The 26,979-nt window shown below is 44.4% G+C and overlaps 1 protein-coding gene across 18 annotated transcripts in view; it reads right to left on the bottom strand.

Moving 5' to 3' along the window:
* APBB2 (amyloid beta precursor protein binding family B member 2) overlaps positions 1 to 26,979 on the bottom strand; it is a 402,192-nt gene that overhangs the window by 120,012 nt on the left and 255,201 nt on the right. For 11 of the 18 annotated variants that reach the window (XM_031664637.1, XM_031664627.1, XM_031664630.1 and 8 more), the window contains 4 exons: positions 13,612 to 13,820; positions 3,492 to 3,554; positions 3,029 to 3,114; positions 2,871 to 2,931 (listed from right to left, as the gene is read on the bottom strand). In XM_031664637.1, the coding sequence (XP_031520497.1) occupies positions 2,871 to 2,931; positions 3,029 to 3,114; positions 3,492 to 3,554; positions 13,612 to 13,820 (419 nt within the window). The remainder of the gene's footprint in view (positions 1 to 2,870; positions 2,932 to 3,028; positions 3,115 to 3,491; positions 3,555 to 13,611; positions 13,821 to 26,979) is intronic. The other 7 variants (XM_031664635.1, XM_031664632.1, XM_031664634.1 and 4 more) reach the window with 3 other exon arrangements.

The raw sequence follows: 26,979 nt of genomic DNA, 5'->3' as shown, positions 1-26,979 counted from the left end.
GAGCCCTTCTAGGCATTCATTCCACTCATGCTAGGAATCCTCAAGTTAAATAATCACCAAGAGGCACACACAGAAAACCCCACCTGCAAATTCATGTTAGTAGCTGTGCAAATCCTGTGATCTGAAAAGCTGTGGGTTTTTCGTTCTTCCCAGGCTGATCTTTCCTTACTGTCTATATTGTTCCAGCCCAGACTGATACACTGATTATTCTCTGACATTTTCTGTGCCTTTTTTTTTTTTTAAACTGTTTGTTCTTAAAGGTCTCCTCACATCTTTTATGGAACAAAGTAAGACACAGATAAACAATACAATGTACATATTTTTTGTTGTTGTTTAGAACTAAGCACAGCTTTAGGAACTTATGACAAAGCTGAGCTTCCTTATTAACATGAACAGACTCATAACAGGCATTGAAATAGACATGCTGGCAATAAAAAGGTAGCGGATAAAGAATCCAGTAAGCAATACAGCCGTAAGGAGAAAAGAGAGAAAGCCCAATCCACTGACTTGGGTTTAATTGAACCAGTCCTCCTATTCCTATTACCAATTCCATCTCCATTCCATGCTTTTCCCCTTGTCAATTTCACACCCTGGCTCCACATATCTCACTGCCCCAGCCCTTGGTGGTGGACAGAGATACTCACTGCTCCTCTTCCAGCTTTTGCTGATACAACTTGTAAAACACCAAGTAGCAAAGCAAGTTGTTCACAACCCGCGTTCCTTTATAAAATTCATCTTTAGAGACCAGCATGTTAGGAGCAGCCCAAGGACTTGCTCAGAAAGCAGGCTCTACAGTGACCATCATCTTACTGGCTATGCTTAGAACAAAGCTGACTTGACTAGAAGCAGCAGAGATTTTACTGGGAGCCCTAAGATACTTACAGAACCAACTGGCAATATGGCAGTTTCTGGCAAAGGAGTCAAGGTTTTGAACCTGTATGGTGTTCCCCTCTTAACTGCTAAGAAAACCTATTTGCAATGTTATTTGTAGACACAGATCTGCTTTGGGATTCAGAACAAATAAAAAAGAATCTGGGAAGATTCCTTCTCCTTCCATGGCACAGGAGGGTGAAGGGGACGGGAGGGGAAGGTGCTGAAGTAGACAAGGTGGAATTCCATAGTTGTTAGCACCAGAAGTTCAGGTGCATAACTTGTAAATGAAAATGAAATATGCGAAATGAAAATGCAAGCCCCAGCCCCTCTTCAAAAAGCAGGGGGAAGATGCTATAAAAACTATTAAAACAAAGGTTTTTCCTTTCTTCCGTATACTTTCTCTTGGCTTGTTAAGATGTTTTGTTTTGTTTTGTTTTGAGATAGAGACTCGCTCTGTCACCCAGGCTGGAGTGCAGTGGTGTGATCTCGGCTCACTGCAACCTCTGCCTCCTGGGTTCAAGTGATTCTCCTGCCTCAGCCTCCTGAGTAGCTGGGACTACAGGCACATGCCAACATGCCCGGCTAATTTTTATATTTTTAGTAGAGACAGGGTTTCGCCATGTTAGCCAGTCTGGGCTTGAACTCCTGACCTCAGTTGATCCGCCTGCCTCAGCCTCCCAAAGTGCTGGGATTACAGGCGTGAGGCACCGCATCTGGCCGTTAGTGTGTTTTTTAATTGCTATTTAATGTCACAATCCCTCAGGCATGGGGATACTTGTAGAGTAAGTGCAAACCCTTACAAACACTCAGGGCCCTGTCCATATCTTGGTACACGCACACAGACCATCAGCTTCTGGGTCCCTGCTCCCATCAGCTGCTGGGCAGCTGCACCATGCACTGACCAGGGCCAGGGAAATCAAGCCAGGAATTTCTTCCTATGGGCCCACAATCTCAACCCACAACAGATGGGTGGCCCATAAATGTATGGCAACATCAGTGCTGGAACATGCTAAGTGCCTGGACTGCAGGTAGGCAAAAGGCTCACCCCCACTGAGTTGCCTGCGGAACACACAGCAGTGTTGCCAGCCCAGACTGGGTTGGTCACCACCATGCTCCATCCCAAGATACCCAGGGAGTGTGCACTTGACCCCAACCCTCCCATGCTCACACCCATGTCTCTTTCACGGTAGAGGGCAGCAGGAATCTCTACGTAGGGAGCGAGATAGGGAGGTCTGGCAGTGCCTGGGATGCCAGGGGGCCAGAAGCTGAGAATCGCCCATGGACACTGGGAGGTGGCAGGACTGTGTGTAATCCAAAGCCCAGTCCTCTCATGGATGTTCCGTTGGACTTGACTTATAAGATACAAATTCAAAGATTAAGAATTTCTTGACAGCAACCTTGAAGCATTCATCCCCACGCACAGGGGCCTTCTCATTGTGGGGCCTGTGCACCTGCACTGGCCACATGCCCGGAAAGCTGGCTCTGTTAGCACCCTACCAGAAGTCCAGAAACAAAATGGACACAAGTTTGCCCCCACTGTCCCCAGTTTTCCATCATAAAACCTAATTCTCCAATCTGTGTTTATGACAGGAATGGCAACGATATGAGGCTGCTCTGGTGGAGGGAGGTGGGAGGGGTCTCATACCCTACCTGTTTAGCCTCCTCTCCCATTGCTCTGCAAGACAGAGCCTGGTGTATCTTTAAAGACTTCTGAAGCCCACCCATTTGAACAATAATTGTAACTTATTACATTGTGTAAAGAGCTGATGTAGTGAGATATAGGCAGAGTCTTGATGGTTCTAGAAATGCCCCCAAACCTAACTTACCCTAGGGATTTTCTTCAAGTGTCAGGGAGATTAGGAAAGAAAGAGAATTGAGGGATAATTACTTATTAAATGGCTCCGGGTTGATGGTTTGTAAAAACTGGGCCATTATCTAAAGTCATTATTTGGATCTAAGAATATAACCTGGTGGCTGAAAGCAAGTCTCTTACAAACCTTGGCTTCTGGGTCACTGTTGATACTACAAGAATCATCATCGTCAGGGTGTGGGGCATTTCTAGACAGAAAAACAGAAAAGTGGACTCAGAATTCTGTTACAAACTGTCTGCACAAAGCTATACACTGACAGCAGGTCAGTCCTTCTAACGTCCTACCTGAGTTTCAAAGATGCATAGCGTAGGGTTGCTCCTTCAAACTCTTTTAAACTGGGGTCCGGGTTAACAGTGGCTGCATGCAAATCCTAGAGGAAAACAGAACTTTGTTAATGTACAATGGGGGAGGAGTCCATTCATTGCCTCAAATATCAAACGGGAGAGAAGTCTTCCCAGCAAGAGGCAGAGAGTGTATGTGAGCTTAGGCAGAGAAAGGCATGCAAGGACTGTTGAATGCTGACTGGTGCAAACGCCTGTTCTTACAAAACAACGGGGAACCTGGGGCATTCACAATGGGAGACACCAAAAAAAGGCAACAGGAGTGTGAGCTGAATGCCCCTAGCAAGAAGCCCGATCACTGTGTCCCTGCAGAATGCATGATATTCACGAAGAAGAAAAATATACAGCCACAGCCATGCAGAAAGGATAAAATATTAAATGATCTAAGATCTGACAATATACTTGCCTTCCAAATGTCACTATTAATCTTTCCCCCATTCAGAACAGCAAAATCACTCCATGGCTGTTTCTAGACATATAATTATTCACATAGGAAAAAAGCACATTGATTTAAATAAAAAGAAAAGAAAAGAAAAAAAAAACACAAGACACTGTTGTTAGCATTGATATTCACAAGATGGGTTAGGGAACAAGTTAACTCTAACAGCAACTTGTTGGCTCACACCCTCTATGTCTAGATTATCACCTGAAGACTAGGGCAGGAGAGTGACAGTGCTTTAATTACTTACCAAATAAACGACTAAACATTATTAGAAGCAGACAGTGAAGTTATTTCCTTAAGGTAATTTTAAAAGCAAACAATATAATTCCAAGTATTCAATAACTAGCATACCTAATTCCGTAATAACCATTTCCTCCCTATAAACCAAACAGAACTGTTTTCTGGAGGTGGGGGTGGAATGAGGGATGGGTACTGTGTTTGTTTGGAAACTAGGGAATGCCCATGGCTGAGGGCCCCAAAGTTGGGAGTCAAGATATTTTCACTTAAAGAAAAAAAGGAGAATGATGGGGAGAGAGGGTTAGTGAAGAACACAGACTGACATCAACATTTGGTGGAAATTTAACCTAACAAAAAACAGCTCTAAACAATCTAACATAAATTCCTCTAATTCATAAAAGCTCTACTTATTTATTTATTTATTTATTTGCTACAAAAGCCTCTTCACGAATTAATCCTTGATCATGAAATGATTTTCTAAACATAATTATAGTGCAAGGCATGAAGCCTGGCCTTGTTGGGAGAGCTCTTGCAATAACTGATTTTAAATCTAAACAACTCCTCCATCCACCTCAGACAATGAGAAAATTTCTTTCTACTAGACCTAGTGAATAATCAAATATTTTTAATCTAAGATTTGGGGAAATAAGCAAGCAAGGCTAGTAAAACTCAGGGACAGTCTTGTGAATTTGCTTTACCGACTAGTTAGGCAAATCTGTTTGTATAAGAAATTAATCATCAGCCGGGTGCGGTGGCTCACGCCTGTAATCCCAGCACTTTGTGAGGCTGAGGCGGGCGGACCGCAAGGTCAGGAGATGGAGACCATCCTGGCTAACACAGTGAAACTCTGTCCCTACTAAAAATACAAAAAATTAGCTGGGCGTGGTGGTGGGTGGCTATAGTCCCAGCTACTCGGGAGGCTGAGGCAGGAGAATGGCGTGAACCCAGGAGGAGGAGCTTGCAGTGAGCTGAGATATGCCACTGCACTCCAGCCTGGGCGACAGAGCGAGACTCCGTCTCAGAAAAAAAAAAAAGAAAAAGAAATCAATCATCAAAACTTTTCAGCTCAATCACTTTTCAACTGAAGTTATTTGAAAATGAGAAGTGAATACTGACCCATAACTTCTACTCCCAACATTGACAGTTTTAAAAAACCACTAAAAGCAGATAAAAACTAAGTTTAAATGTCTTGTGTGTCGAAAGATGCATTTATTTTATTTAAAATTTTTTTTGAGACAGGTCTCACTCTGTCACCCAGGCTGGAGTGCAGTGGCCCAAACATGGCTCACTGTAGCCTTGACCTCCTGGCTCAAGCAATCCTCCCGCCTGGGCCTCCTGAGTAGCTGGGACTATTCAGGTGTATGCTACTACACCTGGCTAATTTTTAAAAACTTTTTTGTTGAGATGGGAGTTCCATTATGCTACCCAAGCTGGTCGTGAACTCCTGAGCTCAACTGATCCTCCCACTGAGGCCTTCCAAACTGCTGGGATTATAGGTGTGAGCCATGGCACCTGGTGCAACATGCACTTACCAAACTCTGCAAGCCTTTCTGAGAGTAACGACATTGCAAATTTAGACCCATTATTACTACTGCACATGTGGTGTCGTTTTCATTTTTGGTCTAGGCTTAAACTACAGCTTTTGAAAATAAAATAGGAACTTAGACCACTGTATTTATTTTAAAAAAATTTCTCTTAATGAATAAACGGCAGGAATGTTGCCCAATCCCTTACCTTTCCCCTCACTCCACCCCCAGAAGCAGTGTTCAGCTTTATGAAGAGAAAATTAATAACCTAGGGCAATCTTAACCTGTTAGCTCAGAGGAGCTGTGAACCCCTGAAACGGGTGCGGGGTTTTGCACATGTACGTTTTCCTGAGAGAAAGATGCCCAATTTTTCTCATATTTCCAGATGGGCCAGTTTTGGTTTGGACCACTGTAGAGCTACTAATAAGGACATGAGATAAGGACCTGAAATATCAAGTACAAAATAAAATTTTAAGCTAGAATTTCTTTTTCAAAAAGAAAACAAGCTTATATGGCCTCAAATTGTCATCACTGTTTACATGTGAGCAATATTTGATGTTAAGTTGAACTTTAAAAAAGGATACTCAGATGATGAATTAGGAAGACTCAAGATAATTGTGTCTTTGTGGAGAAATTTATAAAGAAATAGGAAAAAAAAAGTTACCTTACAAAAAGAATTTCAGAAATTATCCCCAAGAGACCCTGTATGTTGAGACTACAGAGAGTAACAGAAGAGTATTTTCTACAACAAGTACTCAGAAAAGTCTTCAGTACTTAATTAAAACAATTCTCTGCATGTGTGTGTGGTTTTTAAAAATTTTAATGTATTTACTCTTTGGACATAAGGGTATCTGTAAAGTAAAAGCTAACAACAGTACTAAGACTGTCAGAATCCAGCTCTCATGTTATGGAAACATGAGTTAGATGGCAAATGTCCAACAATCACCTTTTATAGATTTAAATAAACAAAGGCTCCATATAGTGATTTTACAAAAACTTAACACGGGCACTCCTAAAGAAATCCTTTAGCACAAAACTCAGTAAGGAAAATGGAAACTAGCATTATATGTGTTATGACTGGGCCAAAGATCTTTTCTTTCCTCCTGTATTTAAAACCATTCATTTACATCAAAGATGACAAACTTTCTCCAATGTATAAGTGACCATAATTTTTCTTTTTCAAAAAATTAAAGTCAATGAAAGACAAAGTCACTTTGTCTTAAATTTTAAGAATTACATGGCCTATTCATCTAATTTTTTTAATTAAGAAGAGAGAATATTTTCTATATTTGGCTAATAAGCTTTGCTAATAATTTTTAGTTAATAAATTTTTTAAAAAGCACAACCCAACAAAGATTCTTTGGTTCTACAGAAAGTCTGTATCCACCCCAGTCTGCAGTCTGTGGGGTAGGAGTGGGAGAGACGAAGGAAGAAGAGGGACAAAGAGAAAAACATTAAAAGAGGAAAAGGCAAGTTGGACAATATGCCTCAGGTAAGACAAACACATAAAGATGGGGAAAGAGGTGGTAATGGACCAACAGGGACCATCTTCTACGAGCAACAAGCTTCCATGAGCCTGGTAACCTTCCAGGCAATGCAGCTAAAGCCTTGCACAGCCGAGGGTCATCTGGTACCACAGTCATAGCTGGCACACCCTCCTGGTGCTTGTCCTGACCTTGCCCAGGCTGCAACACCCCTTTCTCTGATTACTTGATCCTGCTCAGTTCTGGGAGAGCTCTGGACCCTTAGCTCCTCAGAGATAGTGTGTCTAGGGGGACTGACCCAATGCCTGGGGTATGGCACCCTCAAAACCCTCGAGCACCACACAGAAGCTGTGTGAGGCTGGACCCAGTAAGGAGGGAATCCAATCATATAACCTTGACTACTGAGAGTTTTCTTCTTTCATGTTTCTTTTCTGAGGTCTTGGAAAGCAATTCCGCATAGCAAACAAAAATGATGCATTATCAGCTGGAAAAAGGCCAACAATGGAGTTGATTCTTTGACAATGTCAACAGAGTGCTCTTAAAGATGTAGTCTCAAGGGCTGGGTATGTCCCTACCAGGAGGCTTTCTCTAGGGTGCCAAGAAAATCTCCATGAAGTGGTATCAAAATGCAAACCAGGGGGCAAGAGTAGAGGGTTGAACCTGCTGAGAACTGGGTAGAGAGGAAAAGCACTAAAACATTCCACAGTGGCAGTGACAGAAGCTATAATCATATCATCTGTGTATGCACTTGAGAAGTTCTGAAGTTAACACAATGCAATGGTTTGAATGCCTGTCCATTGCAAAACTCGCATCGAAATTTAATCACCAATGTTGCAGTATTGAGAGGTGGGGCCTTTAAGAGCCTCTGCCCTCATGAGTGGATTAATTCATCCATGGATTCATGGGTTATCACGAGAGTGGGACTGGTGGCTTTATCAGAAGAGGAAGAGAGACCTGAGCTGGCATGCTCAGCTCCCTCACCATGTCATGCCCTGCACCCACTCAGGGCTCTACAGAGTCCCCACCAGCAAGAAGGCCCTCACCAGATGCAGTCTCTTGGCCTTAGACTTTTCAGCCTCTATAACCATAAAAAATATATTCCTTATCTTTATAAATTACCCAGTTTCAGGTATTCTGTTATAAGCATCAGAAAATGAATAAAGACACATTGCCTACTGGAATGCTGGGGTTCAAATTCGGCCTCTGTTCTCACTTGCCCTTTGACCTCAACTCCCTCCCACATCAAACAGGACTAAGAAGGCCTCCCATCAATGTGCAGACAGAGTGAGATCTAGAATGTTAGCTCTTAGCACAGGGACTGGCTGCCTGAGGGTGCCCTGCAAAGGAGAGTTTCCTTATGATCTACTCTTTCCACGAAGGAAAAAGCAGTTTGGGGAATACAAATGGTTACGAATCATGCCTCTCAATGCCATTTAGTCAAGGCTTGACGCTTCATTAAGTGTGGCCTTGATAGTAAATGGCAGAAAACCTGGAATGCCAAGGAGTATGGCAGGCAATGTCACTGAGTGTTTTATCAATTTATATGTGTACAGTTTTTCTTTCTTTTTAAGACAGGGTCTTGCTCTGTCACCAAGGCTGGAGTGCAGTGGCATGATCTCAGCTCACTGTAACCTCCACCTCCTGGGCTCAAGTGATCCTCTCACCTCAGCCTCTCGAGTTGCTGGGACTACAGGGCATGCATCACCATGCCAGCTAATTTTTTGTATTTTTAGTAGAGAAACTCCTGGGCTCAAGCCATCTGCCCACCCTATCAGAAGATTATAGCATCATGGTTTAATCACACAAACATAATTCAGAGAAGTTAAAAAATCAAACTAGTAAACTAGACTACCAAAAGCTTGTGCAATTAAATCAGTCTCTGTGAGCAGCAGTGCAATGCAGAAACCACAATGCAGAGGGGGCCAGGAGACTGAGGGCTCTAGAGCCGGCTTTGTCATTGCAACAGATCAACTAACAGCTTCCTTGGCTGTGCGGCTGATTTATTTTTTCATTCAGCAAATAGTTAATGAATGTCGTCATGTACTGGGCCCTGTGCACATGATGAAGAGAACAGGTCCCGACCACCAAGGAGCTTCCTAGGAGCTTCCTACTGGGAAAGTGACACACCACAGGTTAACAACACTACAGTGGGACATGACAGAATAGAGGGCTTTCAAAGCAATGTGGTAAGAGCAGTAGCTCTGGGGAGACAATGAGGTGAATCCAAATAATTTTTGAGGAAGTGACATGCAAATAAAAATAGGGGAGCTATAGTCACTAGAGGACCTGCTGTCCTACTTACTCAGCGTAAAATCACTTGGAGAGCTTACGCAAAGGTTCCCAGGCCCCACCCCATTCTGTGATCCTCAGAGGTTCTCCTGGCACTGTTCCTCGGTTCACTGGCTGAGAAATACCGCCTGCACATTCAACAGGCCCTGCTCCAAGATTCCTTCCAGCACTCAATGCCACGATTACTTGACTGAGTGAAGAAGTTCAGAAAAATGATAGCAGAACGACCCTTTTATGTTGTCATCTTATTTCTACATGTATATGAGAATACACAGGCTTAAGGTATTCCACTTGTCACCCTCCTGGGGGGTTAGGCTCTCACGCCGCCCCTGAGGCCATGAGCACTTCATAAGAACAGGTTGATTTAGGATCAAGAAGAAACCATAGTTTGAGCAACAATTCATTTTCTCGAGCCTCAGACTCGCCTTCTCCATACTTTCCTCTTTAGGAAGACCAAAACACCTTCGCTTGAAAAGACGGGAAGACTTGGCCACAGGCCAATGGATATTCATAAAAATATTTTGTGTGGCTCTCCATTCTCTCTAAAATTCAACATTCAAGCAGTTTGCAAGGTAATTTGGAACAAATAAATGGTTTGGGTGGGGAGGAGCACCACGTGCCAAATTTCAGCAGCAAATGCTTCCTGGCCAGTTTATAAACTTTCAAAAATACTGCTGGCATATGCAGCGGAAACATTATCCACCGCGCTTAACACTTCCCAAGTGAACTTTGGAATGTGAAATGTAAAATTTTCAAACTGTAAGGAAGCCTTCAGTTCTAAACTTTTGTGAAGCCTAGTCAACAGATTTAGCACTTAGTTATTTGATTCTCTTTTTTTTTTGAAGCCAGCTCAGAAAAAAGCTGAATAAAATATGCATTTCTAACACAACATATTACAAGCTTCTTCTGTCCCTTAAGATTTTGCTCTCCTCTCATGCTTTGAAACTGTTTGAAATAGATTCTATTTAGGAATCAAAGAAATGGTGTTAGAAAAATAATCATTTCTCTTCAACTGTCATTAGCACCTGAGACAATGATATTAAGAGAGGTCATTTTCTAGAAGGCTCCACATGTGACACAGCCTCCCTTAGGGTGAGTTAAAGGGATGCAAGAGTCTCCAAGCCTCCCAGACATACGATATTGTGAAGTTTGGGGTGGAAATAGGGGTCAGGAGACCTGAACTCAAGCTTGACTCTACCATGTATTAGCTATGTGTCCTGCCCAAACTCCTCAACTTCTCTGTGTCTCAGTGTCAAATGCAAAATAAGAAAGACAACTATAATACCAGATACATAAGGATTTTGGTGTGTTTTTTTGTTTGTTTGTGTGTTTTAAGAGACAAGGTTTTACTCTGTTGTCCAGGCTGGAGTGCTATGGTGTGATCATAGCTCACCTGCAGCCTCAAATTTCTGGGTTCAAGTAATCCTCCTGCCTCAGCCTCCTAAGTAGCTTGGGCTACAGGCACACACCACCACACCTGGCTAATTTAAAATCTTTTTTTTTTTTTGGTAGAGATGGGGTCTTGCTATGTTGTCCAGGCTGCTCCTAAACTCCTGGTCTCAAGTGATTCTCCTGCCTTGGCCTCCCAAAGCACTGGGATTACAGGCATGAGCCACAGCACCTGACCACATAAGGGTTTTACGGGGAGTGAAGAGTTAAGGCGTTAGCCTGGACTGTAAATACTTGATTTCTCTTAATGCCCCTGGTTTAATATTGGTGTCAGCGTCTGTACATCCGCGTATGTTGCAGGCTGAGTCTTTTCCCCAATTCTCCTATTCCTCTTCTATCTGCTCATCTCTTTGCCCCTATGACTTATTTATTTCCTTTTGAATCTGCTTGGTTCTTTGACTTAATGGAGGACCTTATGTAGGGGGAGAAACGTGTATGATGTGAACAAGTGAAAGGTCAGCCTGAAGACGTTTGCCCCATTGCTTTCTGAGAGTGCTGGATATGAGTCCCTGTCTCTGAAACTCCTAAAAATATGCTCCTTTAACCAGCTTCTGTGGAGGGATAAGCCTTTGTCAATACAAATGGCACAGTGAGCGGCAGAAGAAAGGAATGGAACTGATAGAAGGTGGAGATGCTCAGAGTCCTGGGGCTCTACAGTCCCGGGGTCTGGAGTCAGGGAACTGGATGCATCCCACCCTAACCCCAGCTGAGGGCTACTTAACTCACTGAGTCTCAGTTACCTCTTTCCTTAATTGGAGAACATACCAGCTGACTTCTCTGCCCCAGGAGACTCCTGAGAAGATCAGATGAAATGATGTCTAAGAAAGTATCCTGAAAACCACAACAGATCTTTAAGAGCAGTGAGAAGGCTGAGCTGCAGGGCTGTGTGGGGGGAACATTGAACTCCAGGGCAGGAGATGCCAAGGGTACGTCCTTCTGAGCCTGAGAGGGGCCCTGGGCATTAGTTAGCACAGGGGTACGATGCAGGCACAGAGAGGGGAAAGAGTAGGCAAAAATGGGCCCCAGGTAGGGTAGAGATGAACTCCGCTACCTGGCAGTTTTCCCCAGAGCCAGCGCCCACCTGTGCTGTGTTCTTCCCAAGACTTCTGCCCAAATCATGGAAACAAAAGGCTAACGTATTAATCAAAGAAATACAACTCTGAGCTCCGTAAGCCTCAGGATGCCCTCCTTGGAGTCCACACACCCGCGCCTGGGCCTCTGCAGGCGGCCTTTACAAAGGACTTCACCACTGCCAGATGCAGAGGACTGGAGATTCATGGCACAAAAACTGTCTCTCAAAGTTAGTGTGATCTCCCCTCTCTGGGACAGTGAGGAAGCAGAGCAGGTTGAAATCCCAAAGCCAGGGAAGCTGAGTGAGAAGACCTCTGGCCTAGGATCTGGGAGGATTCAGTAACTCTGAGCTCTAGGCCCAGAGCTGCCACCAGTCACTGGCCTCTCTGTACCTCAGTGTCCCTGTCTGTAACATACAAATGCTGGCACCAGATGGTGCCTTCTCACCCTGGTGTTCTCTGTATATAGGACACTCTCTGCCTGGGAAGATGGTTAAAGGTTTGGAATAGGGGAATGAAGACGGTTATAGGCTTGGAATAGGGGAATGGAGAAACAGATTCTTGCCAACTGAGATGTCAAGAGAAAAGGTCTACAAGTAAGAAAGGGAGAGCACATCTGTGCCTTGTGAGAACAGAGACTGATCCTGGCCGGCTCGGCTTCTAGAGGCCCCCACTGTGGTACGGGGGAATCCCAGGATCCAACTGGGTGGGGACAGGAGAGGACTCCTCTCCATGCCAAACTCCTTGAGGGCTCAAATGGTGTTGGGTCTTTATCCCCCAGCACACCTGATGCAAGATGAACAAAAGGCTGAATAAAAATTGCCCAGGGAGTAGGAATTACTATGCTTCAATAAAAAGTTGTTAAAATTGCCCAGTGATAAGCAACAAAGCCCTACATGGCATTCAGCAGTCCTGAAGCATGTGCCTGATGACCACGGCATGGCACAGGTAAACCAAAGTCCTTGCCTACCAATAAGGGTATGGCTGCCCCAGCCCATCACTTTCAAGTTGGAGAATGTGAGGTCCAGGCTGGGTAAAAGAGAAGCCAAAGCCCTCTAACAGCAGGAATGTGATGAGAGTATAGGACTCACTACCTCCCAGAGAAGAACAAGTACACAATCAAAGATTTAGGAAACAAGACATTATCTACTTTTAAAAACAGGAAGGGTGATATCTGTTGCAAACAGATAAAGAAGCTTCCGCAGGTAGTTCCAATGCCCTCATGCTTCAAAGCAAAAGAAGACGGGCTTGTTCAAAGACCCAAGGACTGTGGTCAGAAAGGGGCAAAAATGCTTGGGTGTCTGGGGTCAAAAGAAGTCATTACTTAATTATGACCTTTTCCAACTCTAATTCTCTTGAATAGTTCGCTTTCGGGATTCACAAAGGTTCACTGCGGGGATCCTTATACTAATAAACACCACAATGAATTTTTTAACGCCTCAATTCTTTGTTTAAACATCCAGAGTTCTTCCTCAGGGACAGCAGAAATTTATGCTGTTAATTGTTTCTAAAATAATGTCACTTCTGCTAAATAAACAGATTTTTTAAAACAGAAATTAAGCATCTGAGGGCCCTCCAGGGTTATTCTTGCAGACATTCCCTCCATGCTATCAAATGAGCCCAAGGCTAATAAGATACATAGTAATTACAATACATCTGGCCAAGAGATGTTCTTCCGTGTGTAAATATTTTATGGAGCCAGCACCATGCAATGCTACCTGCAGAGTAAAGTACTGCCTCAGTGAGCACAAGGGAATCTTAACCACTTCTCATTAATCAGCCCCTCTTGCTTTCTGTACCTGGAATGGTGTTTCAAGAGACCAAAAGCCATTAAAAAATAAAAACATCCCTGAAAGATGGATATTAACACTATTTACTAAGAGGAAGCATTACTGAGATTTCAAATGCAACATGCACAATAATCAAAAAGCTTACCTCGATGACCTGTTGGGGCAGAAGCAACTAGTGTAAAGAGAAACCACAAGTTACATCTATTCTACTAAGCCGGTAAAAAGACACTCCGTTTTACCTCGTTCTCTGGGGTGGGAGATGGCGTTACAGAACTAAGTGACCCTTTCCTAGAACCCTGGAGATCTGCTGGGATGGAGACAGGCCGTTCCCACTGAGTCGTTCCTGTTGGGATGTGCCAGTAATAGGTCCCAGCGATGTCATTTACTCTTTTCCAGCCAGGCGGCAAATCCGGATCAGTCTGAAATGAGTGATCACTCCATATATCTGCTGAAAAATGGGGGAGAAAAAGAGAATTTTATTAAAAGAGAAAGAGCCTTCCAATTTCAGCACTATCTGTCAGGTGAACCCCAAAGGCAGACGTGTCCATAGTCCAACTGATTAGTTCTTCCTGGTATGTTTGCGAAATCCATCCATGCTGACGTGTGTAGCTGTACTTGGTAAAAGAGGTAATATGGAAACAAAGAATTGGAAAGGAAGGTTGACACTTGAGAACAGGGACACGAAAGCCTCACTATCAAGTCATCCTATAGCTCTAAGAACCCTATGAACAAGCTAAAGCTCCAAACCAGAATCAACTTCCCAAGCAAAATTCACATAGTTATACATAGCGGGCTGAATGCTTTTGTCAATTAGTAAGATTCACTGGTGGGCATCATGTCATTCCCAGCTATCACTCTAATTTTCTTAAAATGCTTTCTGTAAATGAGTGCTGCATTTATATCTTTCATGTGCTTTAAGAATCTCTCTCATGTGATTGGGACACCTACAAAATAGCAATAGTAGTAGTCTTCTGTAATACTCTAGAATTTTTTTTTTTTTGAGACAGAGTCTCACTCTGTCACCCAGGCTGGAGTGCAATGACACGATCTCAGCTCACTGCAAGCTCCGCCTCCCGGGTTCATGCCATTCTCCTGCCTCAGCCTCCCGAGTAGCTGGGACTACAGGCGCCCGCCACCACGCCCGGCTAATGTTTTGTATTTTTAGTAGAGACGGAATTTCACCGTGTTAGCCAGGATAGTCTCAATCTCCTGACCTCGTGATCTGCCCGTCTCGGTCTCCCGAAGTGCTGGGATTACAGGCGTGAGCCACTGCGCCCAGCCAATATTCTAGAATTCTAATTGTACACAGAAGATTCCCAAGGGAAGCTGGGCATGGTGGTTCACACCTGTAATCCCAGCAATTTGGGAGGCTGAGATCGGCGGATCACCTGAGGTCAGGAGTTTGAGACCAGCCAGGCCAATGTGCTGAAACCCTGTCTCTACTAAAAATACAAAAATTAGCTGGGCATGGTGATGCACACCTGTAGTCCCCGTTACTTGGGAGGCGGAGGCAAGAGAATTGCTTCAACCGAGGAGGCAGACATTGCAGTGAGCCGAGATCACACCACTGCACTCCAGCCTGGGCGACAGAGTGAGACTCCATCTCCAAAGATTCCCAAGGAAGGCAGATTGGAAAAGCCTCAGAAGTCAACAATGGACCAGACTGACTCTACGGACAGGCCAGTGATGTAAACATGTGAAGCAGAGTGTGGGTGAGAGACAACAAAGATGGGTCACTGTGGAAAATGGGCAAGCACCTACGAAGTCCAGTCGTTCCAATTCCAGAAAATAATCCTTTAAACACTGTAAGGGCCAAATAAAATACATCTGCTAGACAATTCCCATCCTATCTGACCTTTCTACAGTTATGTATGTAGTTTATCAGTTTACTGAATACCTGCTGGTTTTAAAAAGTCTCATTCTTGGCCTTGAGTTGACTAGGAAATGGGTGACAGCGCTAGAGAAGACAGAAGAGAGGGGAGAGGAAGTAGCATGAGACATCCACCGAGATGGAGGGGTAATAAGGGAATCACAGGCTGTATCAATGTATGTAGGAAGAAAAACTTTAAAAACTTGAGCTCTAAACCCAGGGATCAATTTTATTCTAAGGATTAGGCTGTTTCCTGTGTGGCCATACAAAAGCAGCTGGAGTGCTTTCCGGCAATTCAAAGGAGAACACAAGTGGGCCTGGCTCCGTGCAAGCGTCACTGCATCATGTGGGCAGGCATCACCGAGGCAGAGCCACCGTGAGAAACAGAGAAGTCAAACAAAGGGGCTGATGATGAAGACTGTGGCCACGGATGTGCATGCATGCAGTCACTTTCCTCATTTAAATTTGCCAGAGGCAAAAGTGCCACTAGTCTCAAATTATGCTGGGAATTTCCCCGTCCCCACAGGGAGTGAAGCATAATTAAATAATTTCAAGTTAACCAAATTTTGCAGAAACAACTCTAGTCAAACATGTGTTTACATTTCTTTGTCCTGTCTCCTTTTTAGGGGACGAAGGGGTCACTTCTGCTATTATTTTGTTTTTGGCATCTCAACTGGGACATATCAGGTAAAAGATACAGGTTTTGGGATTAAGTTGGAGAAAACCCTAGCAAGTGGGATTCTTTGTCCCATTCTAGTGGCTCACAGACAGGGAGCTTTGGGGCTAGAAACTGAAAAGATACAAAGCAGCTGCCAGTTACCATTTCTGTGGTTTATGAGGACTGGAGGCCTGAATTTACAGATTTAGCCTAGTTGTCTTTACCACTGAGACATTAGCATGTATGAAGAATAGCTACATACACTATCAAAATATGACATCATGTTAGACCAACAGCAGAGGCCAAGGTTGGTGGCTTTCAAGTTGGGCTGATAAGGAGGTACCTAGAGGTAGCATGAGAGGAACTTTATGCTGAATGGCATGAATCGGACTGTTTTATCTTCAACCAAACCCACCCTAGTTTTATTAAGCTTAGGCTGAGATTTTGTTGAAATAAAAAAGGAGGTTTATTCTGTTGCTAGAAATAGGTGGTAACAATGGTGCTGGTGACAGAAGCCAAGTGGGCACACCTACAGTATTATTAATAAGTCTAGAATAATGTACAGAATCCCTTCCATATTATCTCACATTGGTTTAAAGGATTTAAGCCCTGTGAGGGTAGGCAGATACCATATCTGTCTTATTCACCATCATGTTCGACACCTAGCATGGCAGGTATTCAATCAAAATTGGATGGATGGAGAGATGGGAGGGAGGGAGGGAGGGAATAAATAAAGGAGAAGGAAGAAATGAGTGAATCAATTAGGTCTTCCAGTGATGGGAACTGGAACTTGGCACTTAGCAAAAGAGAAATTCTAAAGAAATCAGTTCTATGCAATTTCACAGAACAGTGCAACTTCATGACTCCCAAGACTTACAAACATTTATCTATCCCTTGATGGCATATGTGAGCATCCTCATGGATAAAAAGAAATATAATACAATAAATTAGGAAGAGTCCTGGGCTGGAGACCAAGAAGTCTTGAGTGAGATTTTGTTCATTTTTCGTACTGAGAAGTTCCACAAGGAAAGGCAGGAAGTATGCCAAGTGAAGACTCTCAGCACCATCATACTTCATTTTGTTTAACCTTCACTGCCCAATTTGCTTTCTTCTTCTACATAGAACTACACATTTAGGCCGGGTGCAGTGGCTCATGCCTGTAATCCCAGCACTCTGGGAAGCCGAGGCAGACAGACTGCTTGAGTTCAGGAGTTCCAGACAAAGCGAGGTCCCATGTCTACCAAAAATACAAAAAATTAGCTGGGCATGTTGGCATGTGCCTGTAGTGACAACTACTCAAGAGGCTGAGGACGGCCAGAGGCGGTGGCTCATGCCTGTAATCTCAGCACTTTGGGAGGCCAAGGCGCATGGATCACCTGAGGTCAGGAGTTCAAGACCATACTGGCCAGCATGGTGAAATCCTGTCTCTATTGAAATACAAAAATTAGCCAGGTGTTGTGGTGGATGCCTGTAATCCCACCTACTCGGGAGGCTGAGGAAGGATAATCACTTGAACCCAGGAGGCGGAGGTTGCAGTGAGCCAAGATCATGCCATTGTACTCCAGCCTGAGTGACAGAGTGAGACTCCATCTTAAAAAAAAAAAAAAAAAAAAAGAGCCTGAGGTGGGAGAATCACCTGAGCCCAAGAAATGGAGACTGCATTGAGCCATAATCATGCCACTGCATTTCAGTCTGGGTGACAGAAGTGAGATCCTGTCTCAAAAAAAAAAAAAAAAAAATTAAAAATTAAAATAATGGACTTTGAATTTAAAACAGTCAGTTGTTTTCTTTTTTTTTTTTTTTTTTTTTTTTTTTGAGACGGAGTCTCGCTCTGTTCCCCAGGCTGTTGCTGTGGCCGGATCTCAGCTCACTGCAAGTTCCACCTCCCGGGTTCCCGCCATTCTCCTGCCTCAGCCTCCCGAGTAGCTGGGACTACAGGCGCCTGCCACCTCGCCCGGCTAGTTTTTTTTGTATTTTTTTTTTAGTAGAGACGGGGTTTCACCGTGTTAGCCAGGATGGTCTCGATCTCCTGACCTTGTGATCCGCCCGTCTCGGCCTCCCAAAGTGCTGAGATTACAGGCTTGAGCCACCATGCCCGGCCTCTTTTTTTTTTTGAGACGGAGTCTTGTCCTGTTGCCCAGGTTGGAGTACAGTTGCGCAATCTCGGCTCACTGCAAAGCCCTGCCTCCCGGGTTTATACCATTCTCCTGCCTCAGCCTCCCGAGTAGCTGGGACTACAGGTGCCTGCCACCATGCCCAGCTAATTTTTTGTGTATTTTTAGTAGAGACGGGGTTTCACCGTGTTAGCCAGGATGGTCTCGATCTCCTGACCTCGTGATCCTCCCGCCTCGGCCTCCCAAAGTGCTGGGATTACAGGCTTGAGCCACCACGCCCGGCCACAGTGGTTTTCAATTGTTATCAAACTGGAGAAGAAAGCCAGGCACGGCGGCTCACGCCTGTAATTCCATCACTTTGGAAGGCCGAGGCAGGTGGATCACTCGAGGTCAGGAGTTTGAGACCAGCATGGCCAATATGGTGAAATCTCATCTTTACAAAAACTAGTCAGGCGTGGGCACACACCTGTGATCCCAGCTACTCGGTAGGCTGAGGCACAAGAATTGCCTGAACCCAGGAGGTGGATGTTGCTATAAGCTAAGATCACGCCATTGCACTCCAGCCTGGGCAACAGAGTGAGACTCTGTCTCCAAAAAAGGGGTGGGAGGGGAAGAAGATAGCGGTACAGGTAGGTGGAAGTCCAGACCTTTCCTGAACTTTTCAATCACAGCAGTACCCGTTTTGTCTGTCATTACACATTGGTCTTTATGTATGATTTTCCTTGAAAACAAGCATCAGTTTTTGTTTAAAATGTTTACTTAAAATAAAGTTTAAAACCATAGCTAAGCCAAGAGAACAGTGCGGTCAAGTTAGCGAAACACCAAGCAGCTGCTTCTGTAAAAGATTGTTCAGGACACTGCAAAGTCGCTTAATGGCCGTCCTCTGATGGGTATCACGGCATCACAGCGGACGGACGAGGCGGGAGGGAGTGCATGCAGACCAAAACAAAACAAGAGTATTCAAAAACACCAGGCAATTTGAGGAGAAGCTTCAATCCCTTTGGTTCTCAGAAAATGGCTTAGTGAAGCTTTGCTGAAGACAAGGCAAGTGGCTGAAAACTGAGGAGAGGAAACGGTGGCTGGCAGCATCACTGCCCTTCTGACTCTCAGCAGTTTGCTTAAACTGAGAATTTGTCATGCACCCCCTTTTGACGGATCTGCTTGGAGCTTTGAAATCACAATGTGGTATTCTTAGTTTGCAGTGGGAATATCCTAAAAGACCTCCATCCTGGAAAATGTTTTTCTGTTTGAGTGTGTCATGTGCAACAGTCCTCTTAGGGGGTGAGATTCGGTACTGGACAGCCTAAAGCGCACCGTGGGAACACATCTCAGAGCGACTCAACTGGAGGACTGGAACTCGGACCAACTGCGGGGGCTACTGAAGACACGTTTTACAGAAACTGCAGAAATCTAATAAAAAAGCCTGCAGAGCATCTTAAAATGCCTCAAGTCACAATAGATATCCTTCCATACCTGTTAGCTCGGCAAAAATTAAAAAATATTACAATACCAATTGTTGGCAGGCATGTAGAACAACAGGATCTTGTAGATACTACTGCTCGTATAAGGGTAATTTGGTATAACCATTTTAGAAAAGAAAATAGTATTAACTAGTGAAGTGGAAGGTATCTCTACTCTATGATCCAACAATAATTCCACACTTGGTATGTGTACCAGGTAACATATTCATATCAGCATCACTGAAATAACCAAAACCTTCAAACAACCTAGACAACCATTTAAAACAGAATGAATTAGCCAGGCACAGTGGCTCATGCCTATAATCCCAGCACATTGGGAGGTCGAGGTGGGAGGATTGCTTGAGTCTAGGAGTTTAAGACCAGTGTGGGCAACACAGGGAGACCCATGTCTACTAAAAATTTTTAAAAATTGGCCGGGTGCGGGGGCTCACTCCTATAATCCCAGCACTTCGGGAGACTGAGGCGGATGGATCACGAGGTCAGGGGTTTCAGACCAGCCTGGCCAACATGGTGAAACCCCGTCTGTACTAAAAATACATAAACTAGCCGGGAGTGGTGGCAGGCGTCTGTAGTCCCAGCTACTCAGGAGGCTGAGGCAGGAAAATCACTTGAACCCGGGAGGTGGAGCTTGCAGTGAGTCTAGACTGTGCCACTGCACTCCAGCCTGGGTGACAGAGCAAGACTCCGTCTGAAAAAAAAAAGAAAAAAATTTTTTAAATTAAAATAAAAAAAGAATAAATAATGTACAGCAGAATAAATAAATGAACAAAAATGAGCTATACACAACAATATGGATGTATTTTACAAACATATCATTGATCAAAAGAAGGAAGACAAAATAGACTATATTAATTAAACGTCCATACCACGTCCAAGAACTAAACTACATTGTTTAGGCATTAGGCATATGGTAAAACTATAAAGAAATGCAAGGATATGGTCATCACCAAAAACAGGAGAGTGAATACCTGGAGTGGGAGAGACAGTGAAGATCACAGAGAGGTTTCTCAAGGGCTTCTGGAGTTTTAGAAATGCTTTATTTCTTCACTGGGCTGGCGGGGCCATCGATGCTCCCTTTATAATTATGTGTTAAGCTGTATGTTTACATGTATGGGTGCTTATGTATGTTGTTTTGCATGATTTAAAAAAATACCTCAGTGGAGTTTTGAGACCAAACGTTTCAGCTGTTTCTTAAAAAGAGATATGCCGGAAGAGAACGCCGGCCTAGCCGAGGTATTTTTCAATACCCAGAAGATAATCCAAGCAAAAAGAATGGATTCATTCAAGATGCCTACTGGCTCCAATGAGACCAGGAAACCAGAGGAGAGTCTGCGAAGATGCAATACGGCTCGGTGCAGCCGTGGCTTGGTGCAACGGGCATGGCAACTGGAAGTGTCAGTGCGGTAGGGGCCTTCATATCATGGCTCAGCCACTCCCTATCTGAGAGTCCTTGGATAAGTTACTCAACCTCTTTGGGCTTCAGATGCACATCTGTAAAACAGGGCTCATAACAGTACCTACCTCACTGGTAGGTACCCTATACACTACCCTCACTGGGTAGTGTATAAAACACTTAGAATAAAGGTTGGCACGCAGCAGGCGTGTTCACTGCATGGATGGTCACTGTTAAGTGTTATCATCACCATCGCTAGAAATTGTAGGTTTCAAGAAGCCAATATTACGGCAGAACATCTGAGTCACTGAAGTCACAATGTAAGAACATGCTTTCATAGGTCCCAAGGAAAATGCTCACTACAGAATCTCTAGGGTCAAATTTTCATCATGGTTCAAAGCAAATGATCTCTGTAACTTTGAGTGGCCGAGGCAGGCAGATCACCTGAGGTCAGGAGTCTGAGACCAGCCTGGCCAACACAGTGAAACCTGTCCCTACTAAAAATGCAAAAATTAGCTGGGCGTGGTGACAGGCACCTGCAATCCCAGCTACTAGGGAGCCTGAGGCAGGAGAATCACTTGAACCTGGGAGGTGGAGGTTGCAGTGAGCTGAGACTGCACCACTCCATTTCAGCCTGGGTGACAGAGTGTCTGTCTCAAAAAAAAAAAAAAAAGGACAAAAGATCATCTTATGGTGACTTTTATTGGATAAGAAGGTCACTTAGGCTCCCTCAGCAGGGCCAGACTTCCAGGATCTGAGGAGGTCAGGCAAGTCCAGATTCTACCCCACCTGCCTAGCTGGCTGTCTTCCTCATATACACTGTGTCTGCCCCTGGCTGGTGACGCCTCTACTGTGACAAGACATCTTCTCTTTCTCCAAATGTCTCTCTTCTCTCTCAATTAATGTGGCAGCAAAAACTATTTCATAATTTTTAATTTAAATATTTCATAATTTTAAAAATAAAGATTGATGCCCTCATTTTCCATGTTTAAGCAGACTTGTGAAACTTCTAGGTTTCTCTCAAACATAAACCAACCCCAAATGAATAAAGTTGCTTTGCATTTGTACATGATTCTAAGCTTCCCCCGACTGTGGGTCTGAGGCCTTCATTTGGAAAAAAGGTCCCCATTCACAAAGCAAAGCATGTTTTCAAACATATCGCTGCATTTTATGCTCACATCAATGCCAGCTAGAAGGCAAGGGTGGAATCCAGGTCTTTCAGGGCTTGAACACAAGTGCTATCTTACTGCTGGGATGTTATAAAAGCCAGTAACAGTAACAATAACAACAGCAAGGACACTGACGCCACTAGGTGCTGTATCACGCGTCCTGCGTCCTTTGTTGCAGGAGCTTGTGGTTTGTCATAGCTCCTCTATGAAGAAGGTACTATCTTTATTCCCATTTCTAGGGCTCAGAGAGGACAGCAGATGGGTTTAAAGCCAAAAAGGTAAACTATGTCCTGATACAAAAATGGATTTTAGGCCAGGCGCTGTGGTTCACACCTGTAATTCCAGCACTTTGGGAGGCCAAGGCGGGTGGACCACCTGAGGTCAGGAGTTCGAGATCAGCCTGGCCAATGTGGTAAAACCCCATCTCTACTAAAAATACAAAAAAAAATTAGCCAGGCGTGGTGGTGGGTGCCTGTAATCCCAGCTACTTGGGAGGCTGAGGGAGGAGAATCGCCTGAACCTGGGAGGTGGAGGTTGCAGTGAGCTGAGATCATGCCACTACACACCAGCCTGGGCAACAAGAGCAAAACTGCATCTCAAAAAAAAAAAAAAAAAAGGATTTTACTTTTTCAGAAAACTGAGGAAAATCAGGATAGACAGCATTGGGAAATTAGAAGATGAATATATAGGGGTGACAACATTACCAAACAATGGCTACAAGGCTGAGACTGTGACATCCATAGCTGGCTTGATCATGGTCAAATGGTGTGTGATAGCACCGAGATTCGCCCCACAGAATGGCCCTGAGCCCCAATTCACCCCGACATTCTGGGGATATAAAAAATGAGAACAGTTCCACACAGGCCTCTACCCAGGGGCCTCCTTTAAATGCCTTTCTCCCGAATTCTGCTCTAGTAAATCCAGGCCAGCCACTCCAGCTGGCCCACATATTTCTAAAACCCTCCTGCTAGTAGAAGCCTTAAAGATCAAACTCCTCTCTCCGCATGCTGCACAGACTGAGATCCACATGCTTCTCCACCTTCCCTCCTTTCTAGTCTCCTGTCATCACTGCCTCTGACCGAAGGCACTGTCACCTGCTGACAGGGGACAGGTCAAGAGTGGGAGCTGAAAGCCATCAGTGTCCTTTCAAAGGGGCTCTGCGGCCCTTCGTAATTTGTGCTTTTTGTTCTTTTGTGAGGGAACAGGAAGCAGGGGCTGGAAGTCACAGAGTAAAAATAGCAAGGCGAAGAGCCCCACAAAGTCTCTCTTGTGCTGGGAGCCTCTTGGGCCAAAAGCAATACTTGGTCTGAGAACAAGGAGCCCGTTTGTGAGCAGCAAGGACCGGCTCCTTCCAGCCACCTCAGGCGCCAGGGCTAGGGGCCTGGCTTCTGAACAAGGACCACTCCCGGGTGGGGCCCATGTGTGAAGCAAGCCCACTTCTAATCACCTTCTTCCCCGTAGGTTCACTTGTAGACATCCAAGGGTCAAATGAAAACAGATTTGCTTCTAGCAGCAGCTGGAAATTTCCTCTCCTGCTGCGGAGGGCACAGGAAGGAGGAAGGGGTGAGCTGAAAGTCTAAATTTAGCAAGGTCTGTACTACAGAGCACAAGATTTCCCTCGGGTCCTCAGGAAGGCAGTCGCTCCCTTCCTCAACATTTGTGCACCCAGGGCTTTGGGTGTGAAAGGCACCGGGTGGAGAGGAAAGAGGGAAGGTGGCTTAATTCATTCAACAAATGCTTCCTGTCTACTCTGTGCCAGACACTGCTTTACAGCTAGGGGTGCAGAGGTGATGACAATAGATGGGGAACTGCACACATGGCCTAAGACACTGCTTCTCAAGCATGAGAGTCACCTGGAGGGCTTGTGAGAACGCACACCGCTGGGGAGCCTCGGTCACTCTGGAGTGGGGCCCAGGGATCTTCACTTCTAGCAATCCCCACTTCTGAGAACCACTGGCCTAGGAAAACAGAAAAGGTACTCATTCTTTTCTTTTTCTTTTTTGAGACTCAGTCTTGCTCTGTCGCCCAGGCTAGAGTGCAGTGGTATGATCTTGGCTCACTGTAACCTCTGCCTCCCAAGTTCGAGCAATTCTCCTGCCTCAGCCTCCCAAGCAGCTGGAACCACAGGCATGTGCCATCACGCCCACATAATTTTTTTGCATTTTTAATAAAGACGGGGTTCTGCCATGTTGGCCACGCTGGCCTCGGGTGGTCTACCCGCCTCAGTTTCCCTAAGTGCTGAGATTACAGGCATGCACCACTGTACCCGGCCAGGTAGTCATTCTTTTTCATCAAACTCCATCTAACTACTGGTTCCACAGAAGAAGAAATGCGACGTGTGTATTCAGTCATTCATTCATCCACTTACTCATTCTTCTGTATTGATGACCTCCTATAAATGCCAAATATTATCTAGAAGCTGGGAATACAGCAATAAATAAGAGAGGCAAACTGGGTAATGTGATCAGTCGTGTCTGGGGATAGGGTGGGCTATTTAAGAGGATGGTCTGGGAAGGCTTCTGAGGGAGTGAGGTCTCCCTAAAGTAGCAGAAGGGGCCAGCCTTGGGAAGGGACAAGAGAACAGCATTCCTGGAAGAGAGAACAGCAAGGGCAAGGTCATGTGGCTGGAAAAAGCCTGTATGTCATTACAACAGAAAAGTCACTCGATTCGGGTGAGAGGTCTGTGATAAGGTGTAAAGCCCCATTGGCTAAAGATTCATCCTTTAAGCAAAGGATTATCTGAAGCTATTATGTGATGTGATTTGTATTTTGAAAAGATCAGAAGAATAATCTGCACAATGTTCCCATTCTTGAAGGGATCTTTCTGATCTCTTACAAAGTCTTGGTGGCAGCTGCTACTACTGACTCTTTCGAGCAATGTTATTCTCGACCGAGCTTAATGCTTCAATCCAAACTATTTGAATTTAGCCTTAAAACTCTTTTTCAGGCTGGGCACAGTGGCTCGTGCCTGTAATCTCAGCTACTCCAGAGGCTGAAGTGGGAGGACTGCTGGAGGCCAGCAGCTTGAGACCAGCCTGAGCAACATAACAAGATTCCATCTCCCTCCCCCAACCAAAAAAAATTTTTTTTTCTTTTTTTTTTCTTTGAGATGAAGTTTCGCTCCTGTCGCCCAGGCTGAATGCAATGGCACAATCTCGGCTCACTGCAACCTCCGCCTCTCGGGTTCAAGTGATTCTCCTGCCTCAGCCTCCCGAGTAGCTGGGATCACAGGTGTGCGCCACCATGCCTGGCTAATTTTTGTATTTTTAGTGGATGGGGTTTCACCATGTTGGCCAGGCAGATCTCAAACTCCCGACATCATGTGATCCACCTGCCTTGGCCTCCCAAAGTGCTGGAATTACAGGTGTGAGCCACTGCACCTGGCCCAAAAAATATTTTTCTAAACACAGTGGCTCTCCTCTTTTGCCTCTTTTTCTCTCTCTTACTACTTAGTCCCTTTATTTTTTCTGGCCCAACGTTTGTGTTGTCAGAATACAGCAAGTAGGGCTCTTCACTTCCTCCAGCTTCACCACCAATTTTGGAAGTCAATCAACAGCCCAGAGCCAGGACTCTGGGTTTAGATCATGAATAGGTTTGCTGAGGGTTCCAGGCAGCAAACAGAGGCCGCTTAGAATCTGAGATGAAATCGTTCTCAACCAAAGGAACGGGCAGAAGCACTGACTATGGTAAGAAAGGGACAGGCCCCAAAGTGTCCAAAATTTGGGAGCGCCCAGAATCCTGACCCACCGGCCTACCAGAGGGGAGGAAAGCCTGCCCGCAGAGTTTCAAGGCCCTTATACTTCTTAATATGTCTTTCCAAGACATAGTTTAGGCTTTGAAATGTCTACCACAGCCTCAGAAAAACTGCACTTTGTATTCAATTGAGCTTCCCTGTGGTAGCATTATTTTAACAGTTGTCAAAAAAAGAAAAAAAAAAAAAAACCTTAACAGTTCTGGGACTGTTAATTTCCTAACACCTTTCCCCATATTTTTCATTAAAAATTAATGTTAAGATTTCTAAATATCTTTGAAATAGGAAGCTATTTGTAGCTGAGGATTTTTCTGTTGAGGATTCTTGAGTAAATATTCCAAGAACTCAATACTTAAATGGTCCTTAAATTTGGGTTTTTTAACATTACATACTTTGTCTATTTTTATCAAGCATGTTGGCATAAAATCAACACAAAAGTTTCTTAATTTAAACGCTTAGAGGTATAGTCTTTGCTGGGCTTACTCAACGACATTTTTCTCGGGGCTGTATTACTATCGGGAACAGGAGCTCTGTAGCCACACCGACAGCCTGGAATTGAATCTAGCCCCAATGCCTGCTAGCTGGTTGACCTCAGAGAAAATGGCTTAAATTCTAATGACCCGTCTGCTCTCTGTAAGACAAGACTGATTTCAGCTCCTACCTCACAGGGTGGATGTGGAGCAAAGAATGCGGCGCAAAGCCGCGCACATAGTAATCACTCAGTAAATGTTTATTATCGTTAGCTATCAATTGTTACATTCATATGTGACTTTGGAAAAAATATTCTGTAATTCAAAACATTTTTTGAAATGCCGTCAACCACAGTGTGTTTCTTCATTAAAAAATATGATTTCCGAGAGTCTGCAACAACCACTTTTTTTTTTTTTAATTATTAAAAAGGTAATTTGTACTTAGATCAAGAAAACTAGATAATAACACTGGCCATCCACATGTCAATTTAGAAATGACGTATCACGTGTGAACACATTTGTTTGAGTATATCATGCCTCTTTCATCAGAACGTGGCTGTTTTCTGTCATGTAGTTGACCCCTTAGAGAAACAGAAAGGAAGTCAGAACAAAATAGTTTAAATCTGTTTTCTATTTAAGACATTCTTGATGGGGGACTGCTTCTGCTCCACCTCATATTCCCTTTCTTTTTTGAGGCGGAG

Source organism: Papio anubis, chromosome 3 (genome assembly GCF_008728515.1).
Source record: "Papio anubis isolate 15944 chromosome 3, Panubis1.0, whole genome shotgun sequence".
Lineage (NCBI taxonomy): Eukaryota > Metazoa > Chordata > Mammalia > Primates > Cercopithecidae > Papio > Papio anubis.
This window is presented reverse-complemented; position numbering and strand designations above follow the sequence as displayed.